This window comes from Arvicanthis niloticus, chromosome 29 (assembly GCF_011762505.2).
Source record: "Arvicanthis niloticus isolate mArvNil1 chromosome 29, mArvNil1.pat.X, whole genome shotgun sequence".
In the NCBI taxonomy this organism is placed as follows: Eukaryota; Metazoa; Chordata; class Mammalia; order Rodentia; family Muridae; genus Arvicanthis; species Arvicanthis niloticus.
In genome coordinates this window covers 16,974,263-17,000,139 of record NC_133437.1, presented here as the reverse complement: position 1 = coordinate 17,000,139, position 25,877 = coordinate 16,974,263, and the positions used below count along the sequence as shown (strand labels likewise).

General features: G+C 44.9%; 1 protein-coding gene across 1 annotated transcript in view; it reads right to left on the bottom strand.

The window, feature by feature from the left end:
- Serinc5 (serine incorporator 5) overlaps positions 1–25,877 on the bottom strand; it is an 86,571-nt gene that overhangs the window by 32,239 nt on the left and 28,455 nt on the right. The window contains exon 2 of the mRNA XM_076927142.1: positions 6,178–6,345. Within this exon, the coding sequence (XP_076783257.1) occupies positions 6,178–6,345 (168 nt within the window). The remainder of the gene's footprint in view (positions 1–6,177; positions 6,346–25,877) is intronic.

Here is a 25,877-nt window from a genome sequence, read left to right as displayed (position 1 = left end):
CCTCTTAAGAAAAATGCAAAAATTGCAGACAGTGTGCACTCAATGACCAGGGTGAAAAGACCGAGCAAAGGAAAATGGCAGGTGACAAATGGTTCCGGGGGAGGAGGACCTCAGAGGATCTAAGGTAACCCAGCTCTACCCTATGAGTGACAGACAGAAGAAGAGTAGAGCCAAATGGATCAGACACCAAAGTGACTTCTCAAGTTCCAAGGGACAAACTAGCTATAAGTAAAATGGTGTCTTGTTTCTCAGCCCAAGGCCATGCAAATTAATCTGAAAAGCTCACTCTTAGCAGGCTTGCTAACTGACCTCCTTGCTCTCAGTCACTAAAAGAGCCCAGGTGTCCGTTTTGACACATACAACTCCATCAGAAACATAAAGCTATTCCAAGAATTGCTGATGCCTAGGTTCAAGTCCAGCCCAGGGTTGGGGTCTCATTACTGCATGCCAGCTCTCCTCAAGGCACCCGAGGAGAAAACTTCCCAGCCAAATAAAAACCTGGCCAATTGTATAGTTCCAGGAGTTTGTTTATACTCGTCTGAGCTGTCTGAATTTGGCCCTGACCATGAGTCCAGAGCTGGGAGAGAGCCACAGTCAACCTGGCTGCCTTCATCCCGGCCAGGAAGAAAAGGTCTGAGATGCTGTTCTATAATACCATGAGGCAGAAGCCCCTCACACCCAGATCCCACTCAGTCTTGTCCTGTGTTCCTTGGAGGCGCTCCATATACTGCAGTGTTACCAACCCGTGCTGAAAACAAGCACAAAACCCTTTTCAGCTAGGGAAAAAAACCTAGTCAAAATCTACCAATTGCCAAATCACCACTCAAAACTATCCTGACTCGCCTCTGGGAAATAATGTGCAAAATAAAATGTTTGCAGAGAAATCAGAAGGTAGAGCCAAACATAACACCTTCCAAACATGAATGAAGGAACAACAAAAAAACCAACAGAGATCTCACTAGACTCTCTTCACAACAAAATGAGTACTTCTTTACAGTTTAAATGAAAAGCAAACATATTGCAGCATCATGGTCCACACACCGTATGCCAGACAAATGAGTTCATGGCACTTTTTATGATATATTGGGGTTTTGAAATTTTTAAATGCACCAGTCAGACATCTGCATCGGTCAGAGCAATGCAGGTGCCACGTGGAAGACGGGGAGAGTATGAACCTAAGACATGAAAGGCTGGAGCACTGAAGGCTCTTCCCACACTGGCCAGTGAGCTCTCAGGGAAAAGGCCAGGGAACTTTTGTTCCTCAACACGCAAGAGCCTTCATTTGCCCAAATGATCAGCTTCTGGGACACTCAACTGTCACCTTTATCTTCAAGCCAGGCAGACGGATCTTGGTTTATCAATGCAGATCTGGAGCCCTTACTCCTCCACTCGCTTTGCCTCTTGTGTTCAACATTCTAATGCCCACTAACATCCCCAGGCATCAAATAGCCCATGTTCTGTACTCGCTTGAATACCATGGTGACTGCCAAAAACAGCCTGCTTAAAATGGTTCCTACATTCCGGCATGGGATAAAAGGCTCGCTCCAAGAAGACAGAAACCACTTGCTGTGACTCAACCATATAGGAGACCCTTCTCTGGTCTCATGGAAGGAGGGTTTCCCTCATGAAAAGCAGGACCAAGTTGCTTCAGCATCTCTTTGCAGTTCCTTCTCACTGAGATACACAGGCAACATTCTGAAACCAGAAAGTGGCCCTCCTGTTCTCAACCCACACACCACAGGCCATGTGACCCGACAGGGGCCTAGCTAAGAGGCAAGAATGCAGGGTGGGCGGCAATGACACACCCGATCCAGGCCACAGCCTGCGGTTCTTTTCTCCTCTGTCACTGTCACCTCTAGCATTCCACAGGCCAGCAAAGAGCAGGCAAGGATCAGCCAAAGGCCAGCCTGAGCACTGTAAGGAGACCTTTCAGGGCCCACCCTCAAGCACCGCCTGAGCATGAGGTCAGCCTGATTGTAGCACCACAAAACAAGCTGACTTTGTGGCCACACAGCCATCCCCTGTGAAGGGAAAAGGATTTGTTTCACCCAGAGTGACCTCACTCTCTATGCAGGAAGCCTGGCCAAGCCATTTTTAAATAGGTACATTCAGAAGCAGGCATAAAACATTGACAACCACCCTGCGAGACACCAGGGTTACACCTTCTGTTCCTCTCCCTCTCCATCTCATCTCTGATCTCAAGTCACCCCAGTGAGCTCACTTCCCTCAGTCTCTCCCTGCTCCATGATCACACCTCTGCCTGGTTCTCCATGGACCAAGCGCCTTATCTTAACACAGAAAGTTCAGTGGGATCTGGTCATGTGACACACTGTCTTCTCTTTTTCTGTCCCTCTGCGCATGCTTATCCTTGCTCTTTCTCTGCCTTTCTAGCTACATAGCCCAGGAGCTAAGCACATATTCTACCCAGGCTATAAGACTGGCATAAACTGGTTAAGTGACTCTGCTTCCTCACCAGTAGAGTGGGATATTAAGACTACCCACTGCATACACAAGAACAGTGGTAATGAAGGATGAAGATACAGGGAAAATGCTCCAACTAAAATATGACATATGGCATTGCTCTATAAAAACCAGCTCTTAAAATACTTATTATGTATATACACCACTGCTTCCGTGAAGCCTTCCTGGGCAACACCAGTCAACATCTTCCTTTGGAAGATTCTGCCAGGAGTCAGGAAGCACAGATATGGGATGGAATCGTTAGGGCTGTTGCATGGGGCAGGAGCAGGGTATTTACATAGAAATCTGGTGTGTAAATTAGTATACAATCTATGCCTAAAACATAGCTGTGGCTTCTAAATTGCCTATACAACTGCAATTGCAGTAAGAGATAATAGCACAGGCATAGACTTTTGTCTCTTGGACCTAAGGCTTTCATTGTACTTGTATGAAAAGTTAGAGTCGAGCTTATACCACATAGCTGAGACACATAACTGTCACCACAGGACAACAGTGGGTCATCAAGTGGTGGCTCATGAATTTAGAAAGGGAGTATTACACTACTAAAAATAGTGAACGAAGGGCTGGGGTGGGGCTCAATGGTAGAGGACTCACTGAGCCTGTGTGAGGTTCATTTCAATGGCTGAATGCAAAGGGAGCTTCAACAGACCTCAGTCTAGGAAGAGTTCAAATCAATCCTTCCAGCATCCTAGCTCCTAAACTTTTTTAATTTAAAAAGTTTTCATTTTTAATTACATATTTTTTATATTTATATTATTATATATTTTTATACTTATATATTAATTTTTAAATCAAATAGGGGAGGGGGCATGCACAGAGGCCAGAAGAGGGTGCCAGATCCCCTTGGGCTGGAGCTACAGGTAGCTGTGAGCTCTATGAAGTGGGTGCTGGGAACCAAACTCGGTCCTCTGCAAGCATAGTACCTGTTCCTAACTGCTGAGTTGTATTTCCACGCTGTAAGTTCACACTTCTTTCCCCAAACACATTAAGTTAAACCACAATGACAGGCGGGACCAGGTGGTAAATATCTCAATAAGCACAAAGCAAGTCTAGCACAGACCCCTCCAGGCACCCAAGGCCTTAGATGCTCTGTTCCAAACCTCTACGTATCTTGCCTCATGGAACCTGTTCTTTTTACCTTGTTGCAGGCCTCAGAAAACTTCCCATTTTTTCTGAGTGACAAACTTCACTTTTCATCTAAACACACATATCCCCCACTGTGGTGCCTTAATCAGAGGCTTTACAGTAGTTTATTCTGTAATCAAAAACATGCAAGTACAATTAGAAATGCATTACCCAACAGGAAGCTCAATGGGCCTGTTCTAACTAAAAGACAAACAGGACAAAAATAGACCAAGAGCCTGTAGGAGAATGGTTGCTCAGCTGAGACAGTTCAACAGTTCAGGGACTGCATCGCACATGCCAGGCCTCAGGGCCCACTCCCAGCATAAAGACAAGAGGAAAGAAAATGGTTCTTTTAAAGCAGAATGTACCTGAACGGCCACAGTGTGGCCCAGGACTGGGGCAGTTTGCTCAGGAGCTGCTCCAGCTGAGACTATCATCACTGTAGAAGGGATGCAGTGCCGTTATAGGCCTGGCTGCTCTGCCCTCACTGCCTGCCTGGGAGGATGGGGGTCAGGGTTCTTTTAAGGGAGATGGACTCGGACAGCTACGCCTTCATCTACCGTTTCCCTCCACACACTGCGGTCCTCTCTTCCTGGCCAACTGTGCCCTCATTGAGGAAATCTGTCATGAACCATGCCAGTGGAGCAGAGGTGAATAGGCTGATTGGTTTAGGAACTGAGGAGAAAGCTGACATCACTGCAAATACAAACTGAATAGTTTCCTGTGACTTGTTAAATAATCAATGTGATATCTGGTCTCTATTTGCTGACATTTTAGTCTCTCTTCTCAAAACCTAGGATAGGAAGAATTGTGTTGTTTATTGGGCTTTCTTGAGACTTTAACACACTATACTCAAATATAGCTCAGTGAGGCCTGCTATGTGGAAACAGGAAAGAGCCCACCTCCATCTCCATAAACATCATATTCCAGGGATCCCTCAGAACACACTGCCCAAGAAATGGCTGGGACTCTTCCTCACTTGTTGGGAGCCACAGTGAGCATGTCAGTATCCGTCATTCCAAGATGGCGCGGACATCGTGTCCTCCCACTAGTAAACAATTAACTGCACAGGTGCAAAGGCAGAAAGCCCGCCAAAATCACTGGCCAATCCCAAGGCATAATATTGGGTGATGAGTGAACAGCCAATCAGAAGTGAATACGTCACTCTAGGGTGTATTTAAGCTGTGCCTCTTCCTGTCTTTGGCCCTTCCGCGGTCTTTCACGTCTGCTGATACAGATTAAAGCCTCACTGTGGTGATACCCGAATACTGTCTCACGTGTCCTTGTTCGCGGGCGGAGGGGACACGGGAGGTGCGCGGAACACTCACTCCCAGAAAAGTTAAAATCATCACACACTACTTCCTGGTATCTGTGACACTGTCTAAATTACATCATCCTTTCTATAAAGGCTAAATTAAGTGTGTATACCCAGCTATGACTTGAAATAGCAGCAGCCATCCTTAAGATAAAGAGACATGCAGAGTTCTACATGCAGAGACTGTGTTTTTATTAGAAACAGATATAAACAAAGGGAGACCAAACATAATCCTCTGACATCAACATTCTCTACCAACAGCATTCAACGATGGATACCCGACTACTAAGGATAAAGTTACGGGGACTGGAAAGATGGCCCAGTGGCTAAACCCAGTGGCTTGCCTCGCTGCTTAAGCATGAAATTTTGACTTTGAATCCTAGCACCTCTGTAAAATGCTGGGTGTGCCCATGCACACTTCTAACCTCAGCATGGTGGGTAAGAGTATCACTGAGGCTCGATGCCCTCCAATCACCAGCCTAGCTCTAGGGTTAGTGAGAGACCGGATCTCAAAAGGACAAGGCAGAGGGTATGTAGACCGCCTGATGTTGTTCTAGCCTTCATGAGCAGTCAGACATACTTGTGTGCATCCATCATAGATATACATCACATTCACAGACATACTTACACATCATACCAAACATCAACTAGTTGATTAAAGATCCAGCTGTTGCCAGGCTGTGGTGGCGCATGCCTTTAATCCCAGCACTTGGGAGGCAGAGGCAGGTGGATTTCTGAGTTTGAGGCCAGCCTGGTCTACAGAGTGAGTTCCAGGACAGCCCGGGCTATACAGAGAAACCCTGTCTTGAAAAAACCAAAACAAAAACAAAAACAAAAAAAAGATTCAGCTGTTGAACGGCTTGCCTGTTTGGCCTGAAAGCAGTGGAAAAACTTTAAGACAATTCAGAGACCAAGTGAGGTGGTTTGAATGAGAAATGTCCCTCTCCATAGCCTCAGGCATTTGAACACTCTGTCCCCAGTTGACTGGTGCTGTTTGGGGAGATGTAGGTGGTGTGGCCCTGATGGAGAAAGTATGTCACAGGGGGTGGGGAAGCAGGCTAAATAAAAAGGCTTGTCCACTTCTACTCTGTTCTCTCTGCTTCGTGCTATGGATCAAGTTGTAAGCTTTCAGCTTCGTGCTGCCAATGCCTACTATGTGCTGTCATGCCAACCCACTGTGATGAACTCTTATCCCTCTGGAACCCAGTCCTCTACATCAAGTTTCGAATACAACTTATCAAAACCCACGGACTTACGTGCTCCTTCACTTGCTTTATCACAGAGGGTGACATCATCACACAGCAGAGGACGATGACCAGGATGAAGTAGAATAAATACATGAAGCGGGTGGTCCGAGACTGTCGGAACTTAGGGCAGCAGCCACAGCAGAGGGAACAGCCAGCAGATCCACAACAGCAGGCCAACTGGGAAAGACACGAATATCCTCTTAGAGTGTGCTACTGTGATTAAGCAAGAAACATGGAATTGTTCTTCAGGGTTATGAAACACGAGCCTCTGAAACCACTGGGATTTCAAGGGTGGGCGAGGAGTCTTGTTATTCATAACCCCCTTTAAACCACACCTGAGTCTATGCTTACTGCCATGACTCTTGGTGAGCCCCTTTCCCCAGTCATTTTAGAGTGGAATCTGCTTGTCAGAAGTCAGCCACATCACATTGGAGATTAGAAATTTCAGCTTCCCACTCTTTCCTCTCAGGGAGAGAATGGGAAATTGAGTTAAATGGTCAATGGCTGATGACTGACTCAGTTGACACACTGGCATCTTTACAAAAACCCTCATCAGTGGGACTCAGAATTTCTGTGTCAGTAAGTGTAGCCATATACACTAAGAAGATGTGCCCCATCACTGTGGAAACAGATACTATTGGGGTCAGGATGCTCTGGAGCCCTTACATTTGGCTGTGTGTTTGAAACTTTTATGATAAGTAGGGAAACATAAATACAGAGCTTTCCCTAAGTTGTGTGAGTGATTTTAGCAAACTACTGAGCCCTGGGTGGAAAGTTTAGGAACTCAGGCTCATGCCCCATCAAATAGGCTATGAGAGGTTCAGATTATGATCAGCCTCTGAAGTTGGGACAATGTTGTGAGACTGTACCAAACCTGGGTAGTTTCAAAGTTGAACTAAATTATAGAAGGTCCAGTTGGCATCATACACAGATCCACTACTTTACAAACACTGGTCCTAGCTTTTGGCTGGTGGTCCTTCTAGGCTACAAGATGACTGTTCTTTTGGTCATCAGACCACAGGACATAATAAGAGTCTGGTGCGTGGCAGAGCTTTTGCTAGAGTGAGTCAGATGCTGTCTCAAATGATGAGCACTAATGGCTTGGGAGACAGCCAGGAATAAACAGGAAAGGGACTTCCTCAGAAGTACACAGTCATTACACTTAAGAGAAAACCAAGGTTGCTGGGATCAGCTAAGAGCAGAAGCAATACCTAAAACCTAGAAAAAAGATTCCATGAACGAAGAACATGAAAAACAAGAAGCTGGACCCAACAATACAGTGTCCAACTGTGACATCTAGGAACATGCTGAGAGGAAAACGGCTATACTTGAAGAAGGGAGCCAGCAAACTCTTGTGCAGGCACTGTTTCTCAGTCTTGTGGCCCTCAAGGCAATCTTTCTAGGCTAATGATTGAAATGAACTCAGTGGGCAGAGAACTCCCGCTGTACCACTAGAGTATACGGGTCTTTCATTTGGGAAAACTAGGTCACTGTGTCACCTATGACCATATGTGCTGCACACCCATGTGGAGGCCAGAAGTCTACACTGGATGCCGCTCCTAACACTTCTCTATTTTTCAAGAGAGAGTCTTCCTCTGAATGTGAACTTCATCCATTCACCTAGATGAGCTGGCCAGCAAGCCCATAGAGGTCTTCCTGCTCCTGTCTCCAAAGGGATGGGATTACAGAGGTGAGCTGTCACACCCAGTTTTTTATATGGGTCCTACTCTTGCTTGTATTGCACATACTTTACCAATTCAACATTCTCTCTGCCCCCCATTATTTGGGAAAACTAGGTCTTCAATAAAACATAGGGCAGCAGAGTAGTGAGTGGACAGCAACCCAGGCTAGACATCAGTCTTTGTGGACTGGGAGTTAGATTCTGCCACCTAGAAATTAAGACTCGGTTCTTCACTTATAGAGTAACAGTGGTAACAGAAGCTACATGTCCCTTATCCACTGCTGTGGTCACTTGGAAGCCCCCTCAGCTAAATCTGCAGTGAAGGAGGGGCTTTTACACAACAGGGCTTTTATGACAGGAATTACCATAAACTGCAAATTACATCTGAGTCTGTGAGTGTGAACACTGCTCTATACTGAACCTAAGCCTAATAGTTCAATTTCCTGAAAATGACCTGGAAGTTTAGGAACTTTGCAAAGCTTCCACACAAGCACCAGTTGCAAGACTATATCATAAACATCGTGTACAGTGAGACTAGACGGTGTCATAGATCTCAGAAGTCTGGACACATCACAAGCTACCTCACTTACTTCATGAAAGCGCCAGTGTTGGAGTCTCTGCCCTTCCGGACTGTAACATGGCTTCAAATCCTTGCTAATGTCTTCTTGGCATCTTGCATTCAACTTTCCAAGCCATCTTACTCAAAAGGCTACACCAGACATCACTTTAAAAAATTCTCCATAGGCTGAGCCAATAGACCGTGGTGCTAAGAGCGCTAGCTGCTGCACGTGTTTTTATCAGTACAGCTGCATTCTCTTTACAATCCGTCCATCCTGTTGGCTGGTGTCCTGTTATGGCTCAACCTCCTCCCAGGGGCTGGGATTGCAGGCATGCACCACCTTAACATTCTAGGATTGAGCTCGAGGCCTTGTACAGGCAAAGCACTACCAACTCTACGTCCACAGGCCACTCGGTCCCCACTGTCAATCTCCGATTTTATTGACCTCTTCCCACATATGTACAGAAGATCTTCCTCCTTTTTTTTTTAATTCTCTTTTCCCCCCACCCCCGCCAAACAGCATGATTCTCTAGACTCTCCCCTCCTCTTTCCTAGCTTTTGTTGTCTCAGATAACCAGACTTGCTGCATACCAAGTTCAGATGTGACAAAATACCCTATTAGGAAAGAAAATTCCTTTAGAAGCAGCTTGCTAAAATTTGAACCTTAAACACTGCCCAAATGCAGCAAGACTGGCCCGGCCACATACAACCTAAGACAATGGTTCTCAACCTTCCTAACACTGTGACCCTTTAGTACAGTTTTTCATGTTGTGGTGATTCCAACCACAAAATTATTTTTGTTGCTACTTTATAACTGTAATTTTTGCAACTGCTTTAAACCATAAACTGCTGTGTTTTTTGACGGTGTCAGCCAACCCCTGTGAAAAGGTCACTTGACCCTCAAAGGGGTCATGACCCAAATGTTGAGAAATCTGACCTAAGAGCAGGGCTGGAGCAAGGTCAGGTCACAGAAAGGGCCTGGGAGGCCCTGGCTCCTCTGTCAGACACTTCCCCCATGCTGTGCTGCCTGTCACAGGCCCAAAGCACAGGGACACCCAATCACCTTCTGAAACCCAGGCCAGGAGCCTCTTCCCTTTGCAGGCCAATCATCGCAGGCATTTTAGAATGAGCTAGAAAGATTCAAGCTAAGGACGGAGCTGTACCAAAGCAGGGTCAATGGTTAGGCTTACTCAATGCATACAGATATTTAAATTTGTCTGAATGGTGACAGAAAGGATATGGTTATGAAAAATGCTAAAACGAAGCAAGTGGTTTAATCCACGTTTAAGTCATTTGTCAGTATTTGCACCGAATTTGTCAAGCAGCACTCTTTACTAGAGTGAGATGGTCCGGTGTAGACAATCTGCCTAGCATGTGCAATGCCATGGGTCTAAACACAGTACTGCCAAAAAACAGACATATGTACATTTATATGTGTGGACATACTGTATAAAATTATAAAAAATATTACAACTTCAACAATAGCCTTTTTCTATTATATCAAGAGTCACCTTTCAAAGCAAACTATACCAAGAAACAAGGGAAGGCATGCACTGCCTTAAGCTAAATTCTGACAAATGTACTATGTGGACACTAAAAACAGTGTCTGTAAAAGGAACACTAGCATTCCAGGAAATTCTTACTCTACCTGCTCTGATTAGTTGCACTGTGGGGAGAACACAGCTTAGACTAAAATAGGTTCATCCAGCCCTGCCTCCAGAGCGCTGCTACCCTAGCATGTCACTCCTCAGGTTCCTCGCCTTAGACAATTCCTGGCTGGCTCAACTCCAGACTGTCACAAGCATGGAGGAAAAAAGCCACTGTTCTATTCCTGGCTCTACAGGGCATAAGCCTTTTGCCACACAAGTCAGGCTTATAAAACAAACAAACACAGGGTTTACAGCACCAAGACTGAGCTGTAACGTAAACGAGGGACTCTGGGAAACAGGAAAGATACAGACTCATCGGGTATAACAAATGTGCCACTGTGCTGAGGGGTGCTGTCCAAGAGGGCATGGTGATCATGGGAAGACACTGATGTCATTAGGAAAGCTGATCCTGGGAGGATGCTGACCATCACAGGGGGATGCTGATCACCCTGGGAGAATGCCAGGCATCACTGAGGAAGAGGCACTTCTGTGGCAATAGAGCACACAGAAAATATTTTTGTTTTCTATTCAATTTTGCTATGAGCTCAAAATTACTCTTTTAAAAAGCCTTTTGTTTAAAATAAAAATTAAAAATGAACAAAGTGGTGCTGTCCACCCTTGCCTCAGTAAATAGATGTTCAGTGAGTAATGTTTGATGATGTCATGTGGGTAGCAAATCTTCAAACAAAAGCACAAGCAACCCCAGGCCCTGGGGCCACCATCACAAGCCACATACTGAACTCTGAATCTCCTACCAGCATCCTATCACTGAGGACCAAGGGCTATAATTTTCACTTGACTTCATTCATTGTTTTTGAGATTATAATTACATCATCTCGCCCTTCCCTCTCCTCCCTCCAAACCTTCTCATATATCCCACCTTACTCTTTCAAATTCATGGCTTCTGTTCTCATTATTGTTGTTACATGCATATATGTACATACATATTCTAAAGACAAGTAAACAGCCTGCTCAGTCTGTATAGTGTTATTTGTGTGTACGCTTTCAGGGCTGACCGCTGGTATTAGATAACTAATGGCCTGCTCGTCCCTGGGGGAAGGCTTTTCCTGCTTTGACATTCCTTAGTTGCCCACTGTTCTTTGTGAAGGGTTGAGGCTTCATGAACTCTCCTCCATATAATTTTTAAAGTCTTCAGAAGGCAATGCTTACAATTCTTCCAAATTCATCCTGGCAGAATCACACCTATAAGCATTCAAAGACATAGTTACAAACATTGGGAAAGCCTTTTGATCCATCTACATTAGCCCTAGTGGTAACGTATTTCTGGGCTATCTGCACAATGGGATACTGTTCTGAAATGAGTAGGTTAGTATTATGACAAGTAGTCTCTTTCTTTTCTTTTTTCTTTTTTTTTTAAGATTTATTTATTTTATGTATATGAGTACATTGTTGCTGTCTTCAGACACACCAGAAGAGGGCATTGGATCCCATTACAGATGGTTGTGAGCCACCATGTGGTTGCTAGGAATTGAACTCAGGACCTCTGGAAGAGCAGTGAATGCTCTTAACCACTGAGCCATCTCTCCAGCCCCTCTTTTCTTTTTTCAAAGAGGAATACATGCACCCTGGGCTTCATGAGATCCAGTGGACAGAAGAAAGAAAGGAAGTTAAGAGGGGATGAAAATCGAAGTGTTTTAGAAAAGCAATGAGGTTAGATGTTTCTGTAAACAGATTTGCAAACACAGTATGGATGCATGTCATTCTCTTCTCTTCTGAAGAACATTTCTCTCCCCCAATCACAACACAGAGAAGACTTCCTCACCCCCTGGCCCTTCTCACTGCCCTATGTCACTTCTGAAGCCTGCACACAGGCTTTCAGGAGTAAATGGTACTTGATCCTTGCCTGGGAAAGAGGTCGAAATGCAGACACAAGGCAGCTACTCTCACTGCTTTCCTTTTTGAAAGGGGAATCCAAAACCCATTCCACAAGATGCGACTACCAGCCGCCATTCTCCCTTGCTGGCCTTGCCCACCAGCCCTTGGAAATCATCTTCCCAAGGACTAAAGGAGGACTATGAGGAAATGTGCCAGGAATCATGAGCTAGACCTGGGAGTGGCTTCAGGTACTTCTATTAAGTCAAAACACAATGCCTTCATTACCTGGAAGTACAAACTGAAAATAGCAACCCATCAGGAAGCCTGCCCGCGAGTGTCACTGAGTAACTAACAGGTTCTGAAGCTCACAGCAGATAGCTATAAAACAGGACAGGGGACAGGTGTGGATGAAGGCAACAATTGGGGGTGGTGATGGTCCTCAAGTGGAAAGCTACTTCAGAAGCTTGGGTGCTGGATGGTTGCCATCACCCAAGATTTCAATTCTGGGTTCTTTTCTTATCATGTACAGGATGAAAGTCATGAACAACAAAAGGATGATGGGCTTAAAGGTTTTTATTACGTGGGGGTGCGGGGGTGGGGAGAGAATGACCACTGAGCTCTGGAAGGCAAGGAAAAGGACCCGACAGGAGCAGCCAGAAAGGTTCTCTATGATGCTGTATGGTAGGGAATTTAGGAACTGCTTGTCTATGGGCTCTTAATATGACTTATGGAAGAATCTGGGATGAGAGGATGAAACTGGGGCATGGTGAAGTAAGTCAACAGAGACCCTCATGCTCTACACACCTCCACTGGTCCAAGCAGGGAGATACTCATGCATGCTTACATGTAGCTTAGAGAAGTGGTCATGATTTGATGCAGTCTTCTTCTTTTGTTTGTTTGTATGTTTTCTGGTTTTTGTTTTTTGAGACAGGGTTTCTCTGTGTAGCCCTGGCTGTTCTGGAACTTACTCTGTAGACCAGGCTGGCCTCAAACTCAGAAATCCACCTGCCTCTGCCTCCCAAGTGCTGGGGTTAAAGGTGTGCACCACCACTGCCCAGCTGATGCAGTCTTCTATGCATCTGACGCGTTGCTAGCTGGTGGTGACACTGTCTCTGGCCATTAGCCCTGGTCAGCACTGCTACCATCTGACTTCGTGAAGTCTGCTAACTGCTAATTAGACTATTTGTTCTCAAATTTTACACAACTAGAACAATTTTTACACAAATAGAACACTATTCTCAAATTTTACACAACCAGCTAGTACTTTACCATCAGCCTTTTTGTTTTACTGTCTGTAGATAAGTTTATTCTTATCATAGTTTACCAAGATGTACTTTCTCTTGGTTACCTCATGTTTAAGTCCTTGTCTACAGGTTAGTCTTGGGTATTCATTCACCTTTTTGGAATATATAGAACAGAACAGATGGAAAGAAATGGAATTATTTAAAACAAAACAAGAAAACCTGTCCTAAAATTTAATCTATTATAACTACCAGAAAAAAGAATGTATGAAAAATACAATCGTGTCTTGTGTGTATCTTCTGGGGGGACTGCAGCCAGCTAAACAGCACTGGCTCAAAGCCCTGTCTTTCTTATCTGTTCCATTACCTCATTCCCAGTGGCAAGCCCTTTCATTTCTTTTTCTTGGATCCTGCCATTTCAACTCCCACACCCCTTTTAAGATTAACCTTTGGTTTTCTACCATAATAGAAAGGACTTGCATACCCCAGATCTGAAATCTAGAAGGCCAGAATTTTAACTGGGCAGCCCTAGGTCCTGAAATTCTAGACTGCTCAATCAGTGCTTTGCAGATGATTTCCCCACCCTCAGTGTAGAAGCAGCTTCCAACTAAGTGTACGCAGGGCTCACCCCCTGCCTGACAGTGTCAACAGCTAGCAACACGTCAGATACACAGAAGACTGCATCAGCCGGGCAGTGGTAGCACATGCCTTTAATCCCAGCACTTGGGAGGGAAAGGGAGTCCATGTGCCACCTTGGTGCCAGGCAGGCCATGGCACTGTCCCTTACAAATACCTTTGAAATACTAAAATGGGATTACAGGAGTTCTTCTGCCTAAGCAGTGTGTACCACGTGACAGGAGGTTGGAGAACAGGGAACCTTGTATTCTACACTGAGGACTGTGAGGAGAACTCTGCACTTACACCCTATTGATGGTCCGTTGGTTCTGGTTTAACTTTCCAGGCCAGGAGCACCTGTGGAGATGCAGTGCTGATACCAGCAGACACTGTCAGACTCTTGCCAGTAGCCCAAGAATTACCTGAGCCCAGAGAGCCAGAAAGATGAGGGGAAGTGTGAATGGCGGGGACCACGAATCCAGAATGCGTCAAGGTTAAACTCTTTGCAAAAGCTTGTAAGCTAAAGCTGAAACAGTAGGGTTGGTTTCATTAGGGTGTTAACCTATCATTTTCTCAGAGTGCCACGCATCTAACTAAAAGACAAGTTAAAGATTTAACATCGTTTCTACTCACTGACATAACAAAGCACCCAGGCTCAGGTATAACACAACCATAGCTAGTCCTCCAGTTATAGCTGTGGCTTGCAGACTGGAATGACTGTGCCAAAGTGAACTCTACACAAATCCACACAACAGGAAACTGACTGGTTTGGCAGCTTACTATGGATTTATCCCATACAAACAAAGCTTGTGTAATCTATATTATTAGCTAATATCTACCAATAGTTTACCCTCTGCACGAGACAATGATTATTGCTGCTGCTGCTGCTGCTGCTGCTGCTGCCGCCATCTCTGTGTTAAGACCTGAGACTGGGGTTCAGAGAACTAATGCAAACTTAGGGGACAGAGCTGGAGAGGAGAGAGCCAGGGTTTCATCTGCTGAACTCTGCTCTATTTCCTGCTTGTATAAGAATTAACAGGTCAGATCACACTGGCCAAACTTTGGTTTCCTCTAAAAGGAGACTTGCTGAGTTGGGAGGAGTAAGCAAAGGAAGAAGCAATTTTTCTTTTCTTCTCTATACAGTAAGGGGCCAACAAGTCACTCCCCCTTCTCTGCCCCATATCCCATGGCATGTGTGGCTCCTAGGACTTCTAACTGCAGGGGACCTGGAAGCTTTCCCTGAGCCTTCTGCCAAACAGATCAATGACCCAGGCACCAAACCTCATCACCAAATCCTGGCATTAACTAAAATCCCAGTTCCCACCCAGCTCTACAGAAATAACCAGGCCATTCACTCACTTGGCCAGTATTTGCTGTATGCATGTTTCAAGAGCAGCATTGGCTCCTGAGAATGTAGCAGTGAACACAGAACTTCATTTCCATCATTGAGCAAGGAAAAAAAAAATATCTGCAAGAATTACATGTTTAATAAGAAAAGAGATGCCGGGGGCTGAAGAGATGGCTCAGCGGTTAAGAGCACTGACTGCTCTTTCAGAGGTCCTGAGTTCAATTCGAGCACCCACATGGTGGCTCACAACCCTCTGTAAGGGGATCCTATGCCTTCTTCTGATGTGTCTGAAGATAGCTACAGTGTACTCATATACATAAAGTGAATAAATAATTCTTTTTTTAAAAAAAGAGCATTTGTGGTTTTTGAAGAAAGAAAAGAGATGCCAGGCACATGGGGGTTCATGTCTACAATCTCAACACTTGAAAGGCTGAGAGGCAGGAGAATTATAGTGCGTTTGGGCTACTAGAATCTGTGTCAAGAAAAAAAAAAAAAGACAGAGAAGGAGTAACAATGAAAGAAAACTTAAGGGGAAGGAAGGAAATTTGAAGTTCAGTGAAGAGAGTATTGATTAAATGGTTGCTCAATTTCGGTAGATTCACATCTAGACTATATCCACTGCAATAATTATCCCACCTACACAGAAAGACTTCCTATGGTCACAGAAAGCAATCTACAATTAACACTGCTTACAGTGTTAACTGTAAGCAGATAATAACATAAGAACATAGGGTATAGGTAAAACTTGAGATAAAAACGTAGAGACACAGTCCAGCAGTAACACACACAACTCAGACGGAGTATCACTATGTCAACAGCACTGAAGAAATACAGGCTTCGGAGTCATTATATTGGTCTATTTTTTTTTTTTTTTTTTTTTAATCTCTGCAGCAAGCGCTTATCTTGTAATTAGAAGACCTTTGAGTCACTGCCTCAAGTTTCTGTTTGGGAGGAAAACAGTGTTCCTGCTCCATCTTGAAGGTGGTACACACTCAAACATTTGCTAAATCAATCAGAAAGCTAATAAAAGAACTCTACTGTAGCCAGAAGACTGATGGAAGACCACGAGGTAACTGCGGCACCAGAAAAATAAGATGTCTACTATACCCTTAAAAACGGTGACGATGGTAAAATTCTGTTACATATTTTTACCACAAAAAGTGGAACCATTAGGACTGGGGATGTGGCCCTATGGTTGAATATTTGCCTAGTATGTTTAAGATCCTGACTTTATGGTTCTTTAGCACAAGTAACATATAGATATATAGATAGATGGATGGATGGATCGATGGACAGACAGACAGACAGACATAGATACATACATAGTTGGTACTGTTACCCTGGTAATATTTTTTTGTTTGTTTGTTTAACTAGTATAATTGAATCTCTATTTGTTGGGATCTAAATCAATAATAAATTAAATGAGACTATTTAATGCTACCTAAAAGGTCAAGCAGGTGAAGAGAGAGACGTGTAGCACAGAGTCTAGAAATCTATATCCTTGTCTCTGCTCCTGGATTTGTGCTCTTTGGTTCAAGAATGCCCTGGAGCTGCCAAGCTTCTCAGTGGTTCGCAGCCCAGTGGAGGACACTGGGAGCTGCTAGAGAGGAGCTCCCTTTCTGATCCTAGAACACACTGGTACACAAGTGGTACAGTCAAGGATCGATTCAGTGCCCTTGACCAGCCGATCAGGTCTGAGAAACCCAAGGCCAGGCTGTGAGCACACACAGAGCCAGCACCTGTGAGGGAGTTACAATGGGGCCCTGGGCAGAGCTGTTTGTTCTTTTGAGAAGCTTTTTCTCACGCGGTTAGGGTTACTTTTCACAGGAAAGAATGTTATGGATTTCTCTGCTCTCAGACAGCAGATGGAGTCTTTCAATCATTCCATCTTACCACTATCTCTGCTCATGTGCCTTACAAAACACCACACAAACTTGATAGTCATTCATCTGTGAGTTAACCGAAGTCCAAAAGTAATTCATAGTCTGAAGTGAGTTTTATTACACTGTATTGTTAGAATTGTTCAACTTTATTGTAACTTAATATTGTTAATCTTTTACTGTCCCTAACATAAAACTTATTGAATTTACATAAAGAAAGGCATAGAGCATGTAAAGCTGGTACTTATCTATGGTTGCAGGTGTCTTTTGTGGGGTTTGATAATAAAGGGATGGCGATAGCTTTAGATGGAGCCCATGAGGTATTTTTATATACCACCACCATGTTGGTTCTGTATATATAAAAACCAATATTCCCCATGGATAAGGGGGGATGGATGGCTAGGCATTCCAGTCAGCTGATAAAGGTTTAAAGTTAAAGGTAAATGAACCCCACCTTTCTTTGAGTTCAACAGAAAGCAGGCATGCCTGGAAGGCAGAGCATTAAGAGCAAGCTTCCTCCAGCTCAGCATCACTGATGCTGCAGGGAGGGGTCTTCACTGTTGTGGAAGATAACCTATGCTGTGGTACATTCAGCAGGTCCCTGGCCTTCTTCCTGGCCTCCTCAGCTAGATGGAGCAGCCCTCCCTCTCCCACCCAACTCAGTCAATCATCAGCATCACCTACAACTACTCCTCTGCTGAGAGCACTGACTTGGAGTCAAGAGCTAGCGCAATGGAGTCATATAGGTTCATACACTGTGGAGTAAACTCAAGAGTTCACCAACATGGGAAGACTGGGTTTTATATACACAGAGCCAACATGGTGGTTGGCTATAAAAAACACCTGCATGGGCTCCATCTAAAGCTATCGCCATTCCTTTATCATCAGTGAGGGAAAAGTAAGGAAGCAGAGACATCATGTATTCTTAAGGAACAAATACCTGCTGAAGAGACAAGCGGGATGGGGTTGGTGGGGAACCACACCCTCAGGTTCCAGAAGAAAATACTGACAGGAAATGAATCCATGGAATTCAAAATGGAGAAGAATGGAGAAATAGGGAAGGCACTCACTGAGTTTAAATCACTATTGCAAATTAGTTTGAAACACTCAAAAGTGGAAAGAGCATCTTGCTTATCTTACTGTGTAAACAACAGGCTTATCAACTGGCAATTACTGAAACTCTAAACCCCAAATCTGCCTCCTGTGTCATGGGGATTATGCTGCAATGGAGAGATCTGGTGAGCCCTTTCCAAGAACCACTGAGTGCCAAGTTCAGTTCCCATAGCCTGCCGGGCCACAAAGCACTCTCCCCAGAGCCAAGGAGATGGAGAAGCAAGCTCTGGCATGGGGACAGCAGTGAGTTCACTTCACTGCTCTCAGAGACCTGAGCGGGAGGGCCTGGGGTTCAGGAATGCCAGTGTGAAGGGCTTCATAGGGAATACCGCTTCTTTTCAAGAAAAGTTTTCTGCCCAGTTGCAGTGTGTAAGACACTTGGATGCACGGTAACACTACAAATAGGGTACCATTTTCCTAACAAACATTTGCCAATGCTTCCTAGTAACTAACACAGCCCAGGACCTGACAATACAATCTCTGCCCTCAGGAAACTCACATTCTACTAAATAAACTTAGTATCCTGGGAATTTAACCCAACCTGGGACATGTCTGAAAGCATTAGATGTGATCCAGTCATCTTATTTTCCTGAAGTGAGCCTGGGTTTTTAGAAAGGCTACGTGATTTGGTTCAAGGACAGATTTAGTGATGAACATGAGACATCGGTGGACAAATAATAATTCCACAAACATGAAGAATTCAGCATTCTGGAGAGGGTCCGGCCAGTAACTTGACCTCTGAGTTCCACACTGCAATACTAGTAGACATTCAGAATTCTACATGAAGTCTTAGCAAATAATTTAAGCAGCATTCTGCTCATCCTAGCAATTGGGTAGTCAGGGTCAAGCGCATTTTGAAAGGTTTCCATCACAACCAGTGAAAACCAAATGATGAAGAACGATTCCTTAACCCCAGGCTGGCCACAAAACCAAGTGGCTTCCCACAGCTACAGCTGTGTCATGATCAATGCCAGCCTTGGTGAGTCTCCTTCCCGATCACCTTCTGAGAAGCAAAAAGTAGGAAATCCGTCCCCCCATCCCTCCTTTATGTAGGGTCAGCTACTGGGCACATCCCCTACCCACACCACAGAAAGGTTGGTAGTCAAGTGACACTTCTATGACTGTGTAGTGAAGTTTCTCTTTGCAGTCTGTTTTTGAAGCAGATCTCACATATCTGTTTCATTGTGGCCTTAAGCTCATTATGCAGTTGAGGATAACTTGGAAGTTCTGATTTCCTGCTTCCACCTCCCACTGTGCCTGGTTTATATGGGGATGGGGACTGACCCCAGTGCTTCATGCTTTCGGGGGAAGCATTCTAACCAAACTGTATTCCTAACCCCAAGATGGCTCTTTCCAAGTTTGTCTCACCATGAGAACTCTGCCACACTTTACCTACCTTAGATTGTTTAGGGCAGCGAGGATGCCCTATCATACTACATTTTAGGACTCACAAAATGCACAGCAAACAGGTAAATTTTTAATGTAAATAAATATGTAAATCAGAAAATGAGGTGTCACGCAACTAGCCTCTGGTTTGGAAAATCACCACCAAGTGCCACTGCTTTGGACAAGGGCTGTGGGGACAGGAGAGGGCTTACTGGACAGCTTTCCCTTGGAGCTGGAGCGGCAGCAGCATTCATTTTCCATGGCTGAGAAAATAACTCCTCACAGCTAATCTTCCAATCCATCAATCCTCAAAACATTAGTAACCTCAACCTAGGTCCTCTCCTTTCATCACGGATATCCATCTCCTTCTGCTTCCAATGTGAAATGCAAACAATCAGTGTTGGCTTGACCGCAAAACAAGCATCACAAGTTCATGGTTGTTCCCAAATGCAGCACTGTTTAGCCACCTAGTACACTGTCACAGAACAGGCAGCTGGGTCCCAACCTTAAATAGCTGGTCTTGGGATACTTACCATCAGGGTTCACAGCCTCAATGGCACTACTTGGTAGACTCCTATCACATACATACAATTCCCCTGAGAAGTAGCCTACTAATGTTCTTAAGATACCTGCAAAGGCACCCAGGGCCCTGGTGAAGATGCAGCTCAACAGCAGAACACTTGACTGCCTGGGGTCCCTGGACTCGATCCTCAACAACCCTGGGAGTTCTACCAAAGCACCAACAGAAAGGAAAACAGTCTTCTTCCCCAGGGCCTTCCAGCATACTCAGCAGTCATGGGATCTAAAGAGAGCTTTCCCTGGATCGTTTCATGAAATAGGCCATTGCTCACACTGGAAGCAGTGTCCCCTCCACTTTGAAAAGGCAGGGCTCTTTGACCAGCCCTAGATTGTGATGGTCAGCACCCCACCATCAAAATCAAATGCACAGACTTCAAAGCCAGGTGGAACATACAATGTGGAGCTGTATATGGGGCTGGGAGGTAAACAGACCCAAGGAGGAGTCAATTCAAGAAATGAATCTTAATTACTGTCATTTGCAAAGTCACACCCAGTATTTGTCCAGTCATCTGATGGAATGAATGTGGACTAGACAAGAAGGATGCCTTGGAAGACTCGACACCTGTCTCACTCATCTGTCCTTCAGAAACCCAAGGTGTTGGTTTTCAGGGAGATCAGGAAGAACTAGACCTGAGCTCCCAGACATGGAGCTGGTGGGGTGAAGGCAACAGAATACTAAGTTACTGACAAAGCAGAGCTCCTGATTTGGTAGTAACAGGAGTGGGTTGGACTGGAGGTAGATTAGCCTGCTGGAGTAAGCTGTATCAAAAACTTCCTAAGGTTAAACCCTAGTCTGTCCTGATCATCTTGTTACCCAGAAATTGTGATTGGTCTCCCTGGAGACCTGCCACTCAGGCATGGCAGTAAGGTTACATGCCTGGCACAGCTGGTACCGCTTGAGCAGCCTTGGTGAGAAATGGATTTCTCACCAATGAAGTAGCGGGCAGCTGTCATGCACAACAGCGGAACTAACGCAGGAGCTGCTTCACGGCAGGAGACAGGGCCACCTTAGGCCTGATGCTCCCAGCATGGCTCCCAGGCTGGCGTCATGGGCATCCTGAGAGCTTCTAGATTCCATCCTAGCCCACAGACTCGAGATGTTCCCACACTGAACAGCAGAAAACAGCCAATAGCTGGTGCAGATTTAGATCCAATCTGTAATTAAATTACATCATGTCACATGCCTTACAGCCAGTGTTCCCAGATATTTTATTCAAAGGGCCCAGTCAGTGGTGGTGAACACAGCAGGCAAGTCTCCAGGGAGACCAATCACAATTTCTGGGTAACAAGATGATCAGGACAGACTAGGGTTTAACCTTAGGAAGTTTTTGATACAGAAATATGCTAACAGACACATCCATGGGAAAAGATAAAATACCATCCCGGGCTGAGGGTTGTCAATGACCTTTGTTTCTCTGTCATATCCTAGCTTTCCAGGTTCCTAACACTGACCTTGAATTTTACAAGTTTTATTTACTGAGGCTTGGTTAATTGTTTTGGTTTTGTTTGTTCTGTTGGTATTTATTTCTTGTGGTACTGAGAATAGAATCCAAAGTTCTGGCAAGCTAAAGGAAGCACTCTACCACCGAGCAACAACCCTAGTCTGCCTAAATTTATTTTTCAATTAGATGAATATGCAAAATGTTAGTAAAGAATCAAAGAATAGAAATTTATAATCCAGAAAAAATATTAAAGTCAATTTAGTTTCCTATACTCCACATAAAATGACTGTTTTATTTATAAAATATTTCTATTAGTATGAATTAAAGAACAACTTTAGCAAAATCAACAATTATCAGAAGACAATCCCCTAAAGTAAGTTTCAATAATAGCTTTAATAAAAACAGCCCAATCCCCATCCTCTGCACTGTTGTGAACAGACGCTGCTTTGCCATGAGGAACTGAGGAACGTCCTATTATGCTGTCCTCCTGAAGAAGAAGAAGAAAAGAATCACACCAGCTGGTGGACTGGCCACTGTTTTAAGATGAGTTCTCAGCAGAGAGATGAAGCTTCGCTGCACTTCCCATCAACATGAGCAAGTCTGGTGTCTGCAAAGACACTTGAGGATCTGTAGTGCTCAATTCCATTAGGAGCAAAATGGAACCATGAGGGACCCAATCCCGAAAGTATGGCCTCTCCATCCCTAACCTGTATTTCTCACTCTCAACTCCTTAGACGGCTTATGCTTCACATGCTACTCCAAGAGGACTATGGCTGAAACACAACTGTGATTGCCTCCTAATAGACAATGCCCAGGTATCTGAGGTCTTGCTGACCCAGGAGGGGCAGGTCTATCCAGAGTTACTTAGTGGCTAGAAAAGGCAAGCTATTTCCCTGACAGCACAACTTCAGGCCAAACAAGCAAGCAACAGCCTCCTCTCCAACCCATCCTCCCTCTGCTCTTACACTCCAGAAAGAAATCACTACCAATTACCCCAGGTTCTGAGCCACGATAACCACCCAGAGCCCTCTGAGATTACCTGCCCACCTAATCGCCAGCAAACACACACTACACAGAAGCCACACAAAGGAACAAGTCCACAGCCTGTCTCTGGTTTCCCATGTAGCTGAACAGTGCTCATGGTCCCTTTCTCCTCTGCAATTATAACAAGTATTTTTGCAGTGTAGTTCTCTGATCTGCTGACCTCATCATACCTGGATAGTAACAGACTTTACATTTCAACACACACACACAGACACACAGGAGGGGGCTTAACTTTGTATTTCTTAATCCCATAACATTTCCTTAAGCCTTCACCACCTGCTCCCAATTCTCTATGAGCAGATGGCAAGCAGAAAGAACACAGGACAATGGGAAACTGGGAAGTCCATGGTACTTAGCTTGCTTTGTTGTGTGAACAAATACACTTGGGATTTGGGAGAACAGATAATCATACTGCTAAAGTCGTATGTGATTCTTATCTCTAACTTTCTCACTGGACATAGTACAAGCAACATGCTTTGCAAAGAGTAACACCCTGAGAATAAGACCCGGTAAGAGTCGACACTCTGGTGAAATAAACTAAGATGCGCCTTTACACTGCAAATTCCTGAAACCTTCAAGCATGCAGAATGAGTTAAAAGGAGTATAGCTGTCAACATGACCAGAAATAGGTGATGATCAGAACCACAGAACTCTCTACCCAGCACCCACTATATTCATACAGTGTGTGTGTGTGTGTGTGTGTGTGTGTGTGACAGTGCCCTGCATTCTTGAGCATTTATTCGTCCATTATCAAGCCCCACCTCCTCACCTCACCCCCACCGTACCTGTTAAAGGGCCTTCACTTATTCTGAATCACAATCACCACTTGCAGAACCTGAGTCCCTGACAGGTCAACTATTACAGAAACTACTTTAGGAATGACCAAAATCCCAATCTCTGACCCCAAAGTCCATCTAGCTTCAAAAGTCAGTTTTCTCTTACCAGATCTCTGAGATATCTAGAACATACTGTTTTGACTCTCTTCCTCCTGCCCCATAAAAACCACAGTCCAGGAGATCTTACAGGTGGCAGGTACATGCACAGGAGGCCAGCAGAGCAGAGCAGCATGGACACTCGCCTTCCTCTGCTGCCCTCAGATGCCAGTGCAGAAGCTTGCTCTGCAGACACAGCCTCTGTCACACAGTTCAGAAAAGCATTCTTCAAATGTCCCTAAGTAATGGGAACTGCATGTGTCAGACAGGGTTCTCAGTTCTTGGTGGGGATTCATTTACTCCTCCCAGCTACTCTACACTGGATCTTGACTCTCCCCCCAAAGGCATGTGTCATTCACCAGACTATTAGCTAAAGAGAGGAAACAGAACCTTTGAGTGGTGGGTGGCTGAGTGGAAAGATGGGGTGGGGTGCTTTTGACTCCCTGTGTTTCTTTACTGTATGGTCGCATGAGAGGAACCGTACTTACTACGTGTTCCTTCAGGATCCACATGCCAGTGCAGGCCCAAGTGAGCAAGTGTGCAAGTGACTGAGGGCTGACTTTCTGTGTGTAACCAGGAGAGAAATCAATCCTCCCTCTTGTTAAGTCGTCTTGGATACTTGTTAAAGTACTAGGAAACTGACCAACACAGCCCACAGCACAGACACTCTCAAGTACTTCTCACAAATGAGAAAGCATTATTTGAAAATGTTTTACATGAATATTCGGTACTTTTAAAATCTTAACAAAAATCAGTGTATCTGGTGGTTATGAAAATGTCAAGGAAATACAAAGTCAGTGGAAGATACAAGACAGAAGAGAAAGGGGGCACCGTCTAGTCTGCTTATCCCTAACTGAGAAAACCTGGAGGACAGGTTTTCCTGAAGGCTCAAGAGATGAGCTTGGTTCTCACACTTGACCCTGCACAGCTGGGAGCTCCTCCAGCACAGAACAGCCACCAAGAGCGGCCCACACAAGGGCAGTTACTTGGGATATAAGTGACCCCACAGACGCAACTTAAGAAAGGAGGGGGTCATTTTGCTCCATAGCTGGAGAGTCCAGGATGCCACAGCAGGAAAGTCAGAATCCGAAAGCGAGGAGGAGCTCACACTCAGCCTGTCGTGAACGGTGACGTCACTCAAGGCAGTGTTTCCCAGTTGCCTGGCACTGATCTCAGGGCTCTGGACAAGGAAGCTACAGAGCATCACAGCCAAGGAAGCTACAGAGCATCACAGCCAAGGCTCAGACGTCCTAATGTCCTGAAATGCCCAGACACTGGACTCTCATTTCCTCAAACTCAACTCGTTGGTGGCACTTGCTCGGGGAGGCTTACCTGGTGGCTAGCTTTCTTTCCAATGCTTAAGGAAATCCCCAAGGGAACGGGAAAGCAAAGATGGCTTTCCTCCAAGAGTCGATCTGCTCTCTTGGAAATCACAGCAGCTTCTTTACTCAAACATTCTATCTGGGCCCCAAAGAATAAATTAAACTATTCCTTTTTGCACTCTGCAAGCCACCTCTTCATTTCACTTTTGCCAGGTGCTGAGCAGTTTTTGAACCTCTCAGAACAAACTCCAAGCATCAACAAAGGCAACCGTCATTCTCACAGCATCTGCTGCCCAGTCTGGGGACAGATGCTGTGACGTGTGGACAGGGAGGCCGTCACTGTCCTGACCTCCACTGTGGCTGCAGGAAGCCTGAACGCTGGGACACAAAATGCTCAGAGTCAGAGCTCTGCAGGCAAGGACAGGACCAGACATGGAAATAATACCAAAACCAACTTTAGAGTCTGTCCACCCAAAGTTACCCAAGTGGAAAGAACAGGAAAATCACACTTCTCTCTATGTGTACATGTGTGCAGGTACACGTGTGTCCATGAGTGTGAAGATGTTATTCCTCAGGTGGCATTTTTTTTTTTTGGAGATCTCTCAGTGTCCTGGAACTGACCAAGCAATCTAGTCTGGGGAACTCTAGCTGCCTGACCAGCACTGGGATTACAAGCACGAGCCATCATGCCTGGGTTGTTTTTATATTTTTTCAAATATGGGTTCTAGGGCTGGAACTGGGTCTCACGCTTACAGAGCAAATACACTATTGACTGGCTTATTCTCTCCAGGCCTAGAACCACACTTTAAAAAAAGAAATCAATAATTTTTTTTAAAAAAACACAATCAAAATTTACTTTCCAGTAAATTTACTAGAACCTGAAGACGATCCTTATGGGAGCGAATTGTTCTTCTGCTGACTGCCTGTCACAGGCAATCTTACTGACGGACAGAATGCCCCAGCCCCAACTGCCACCATATATGCTGTGATTGTGTGTAAACAGAACCACCTCTCAGCTCTCCATCAGAATCTGTGCAGGCCTATGCCAGTTACAACCAAAGCTCTATGAACATTTAACTCAG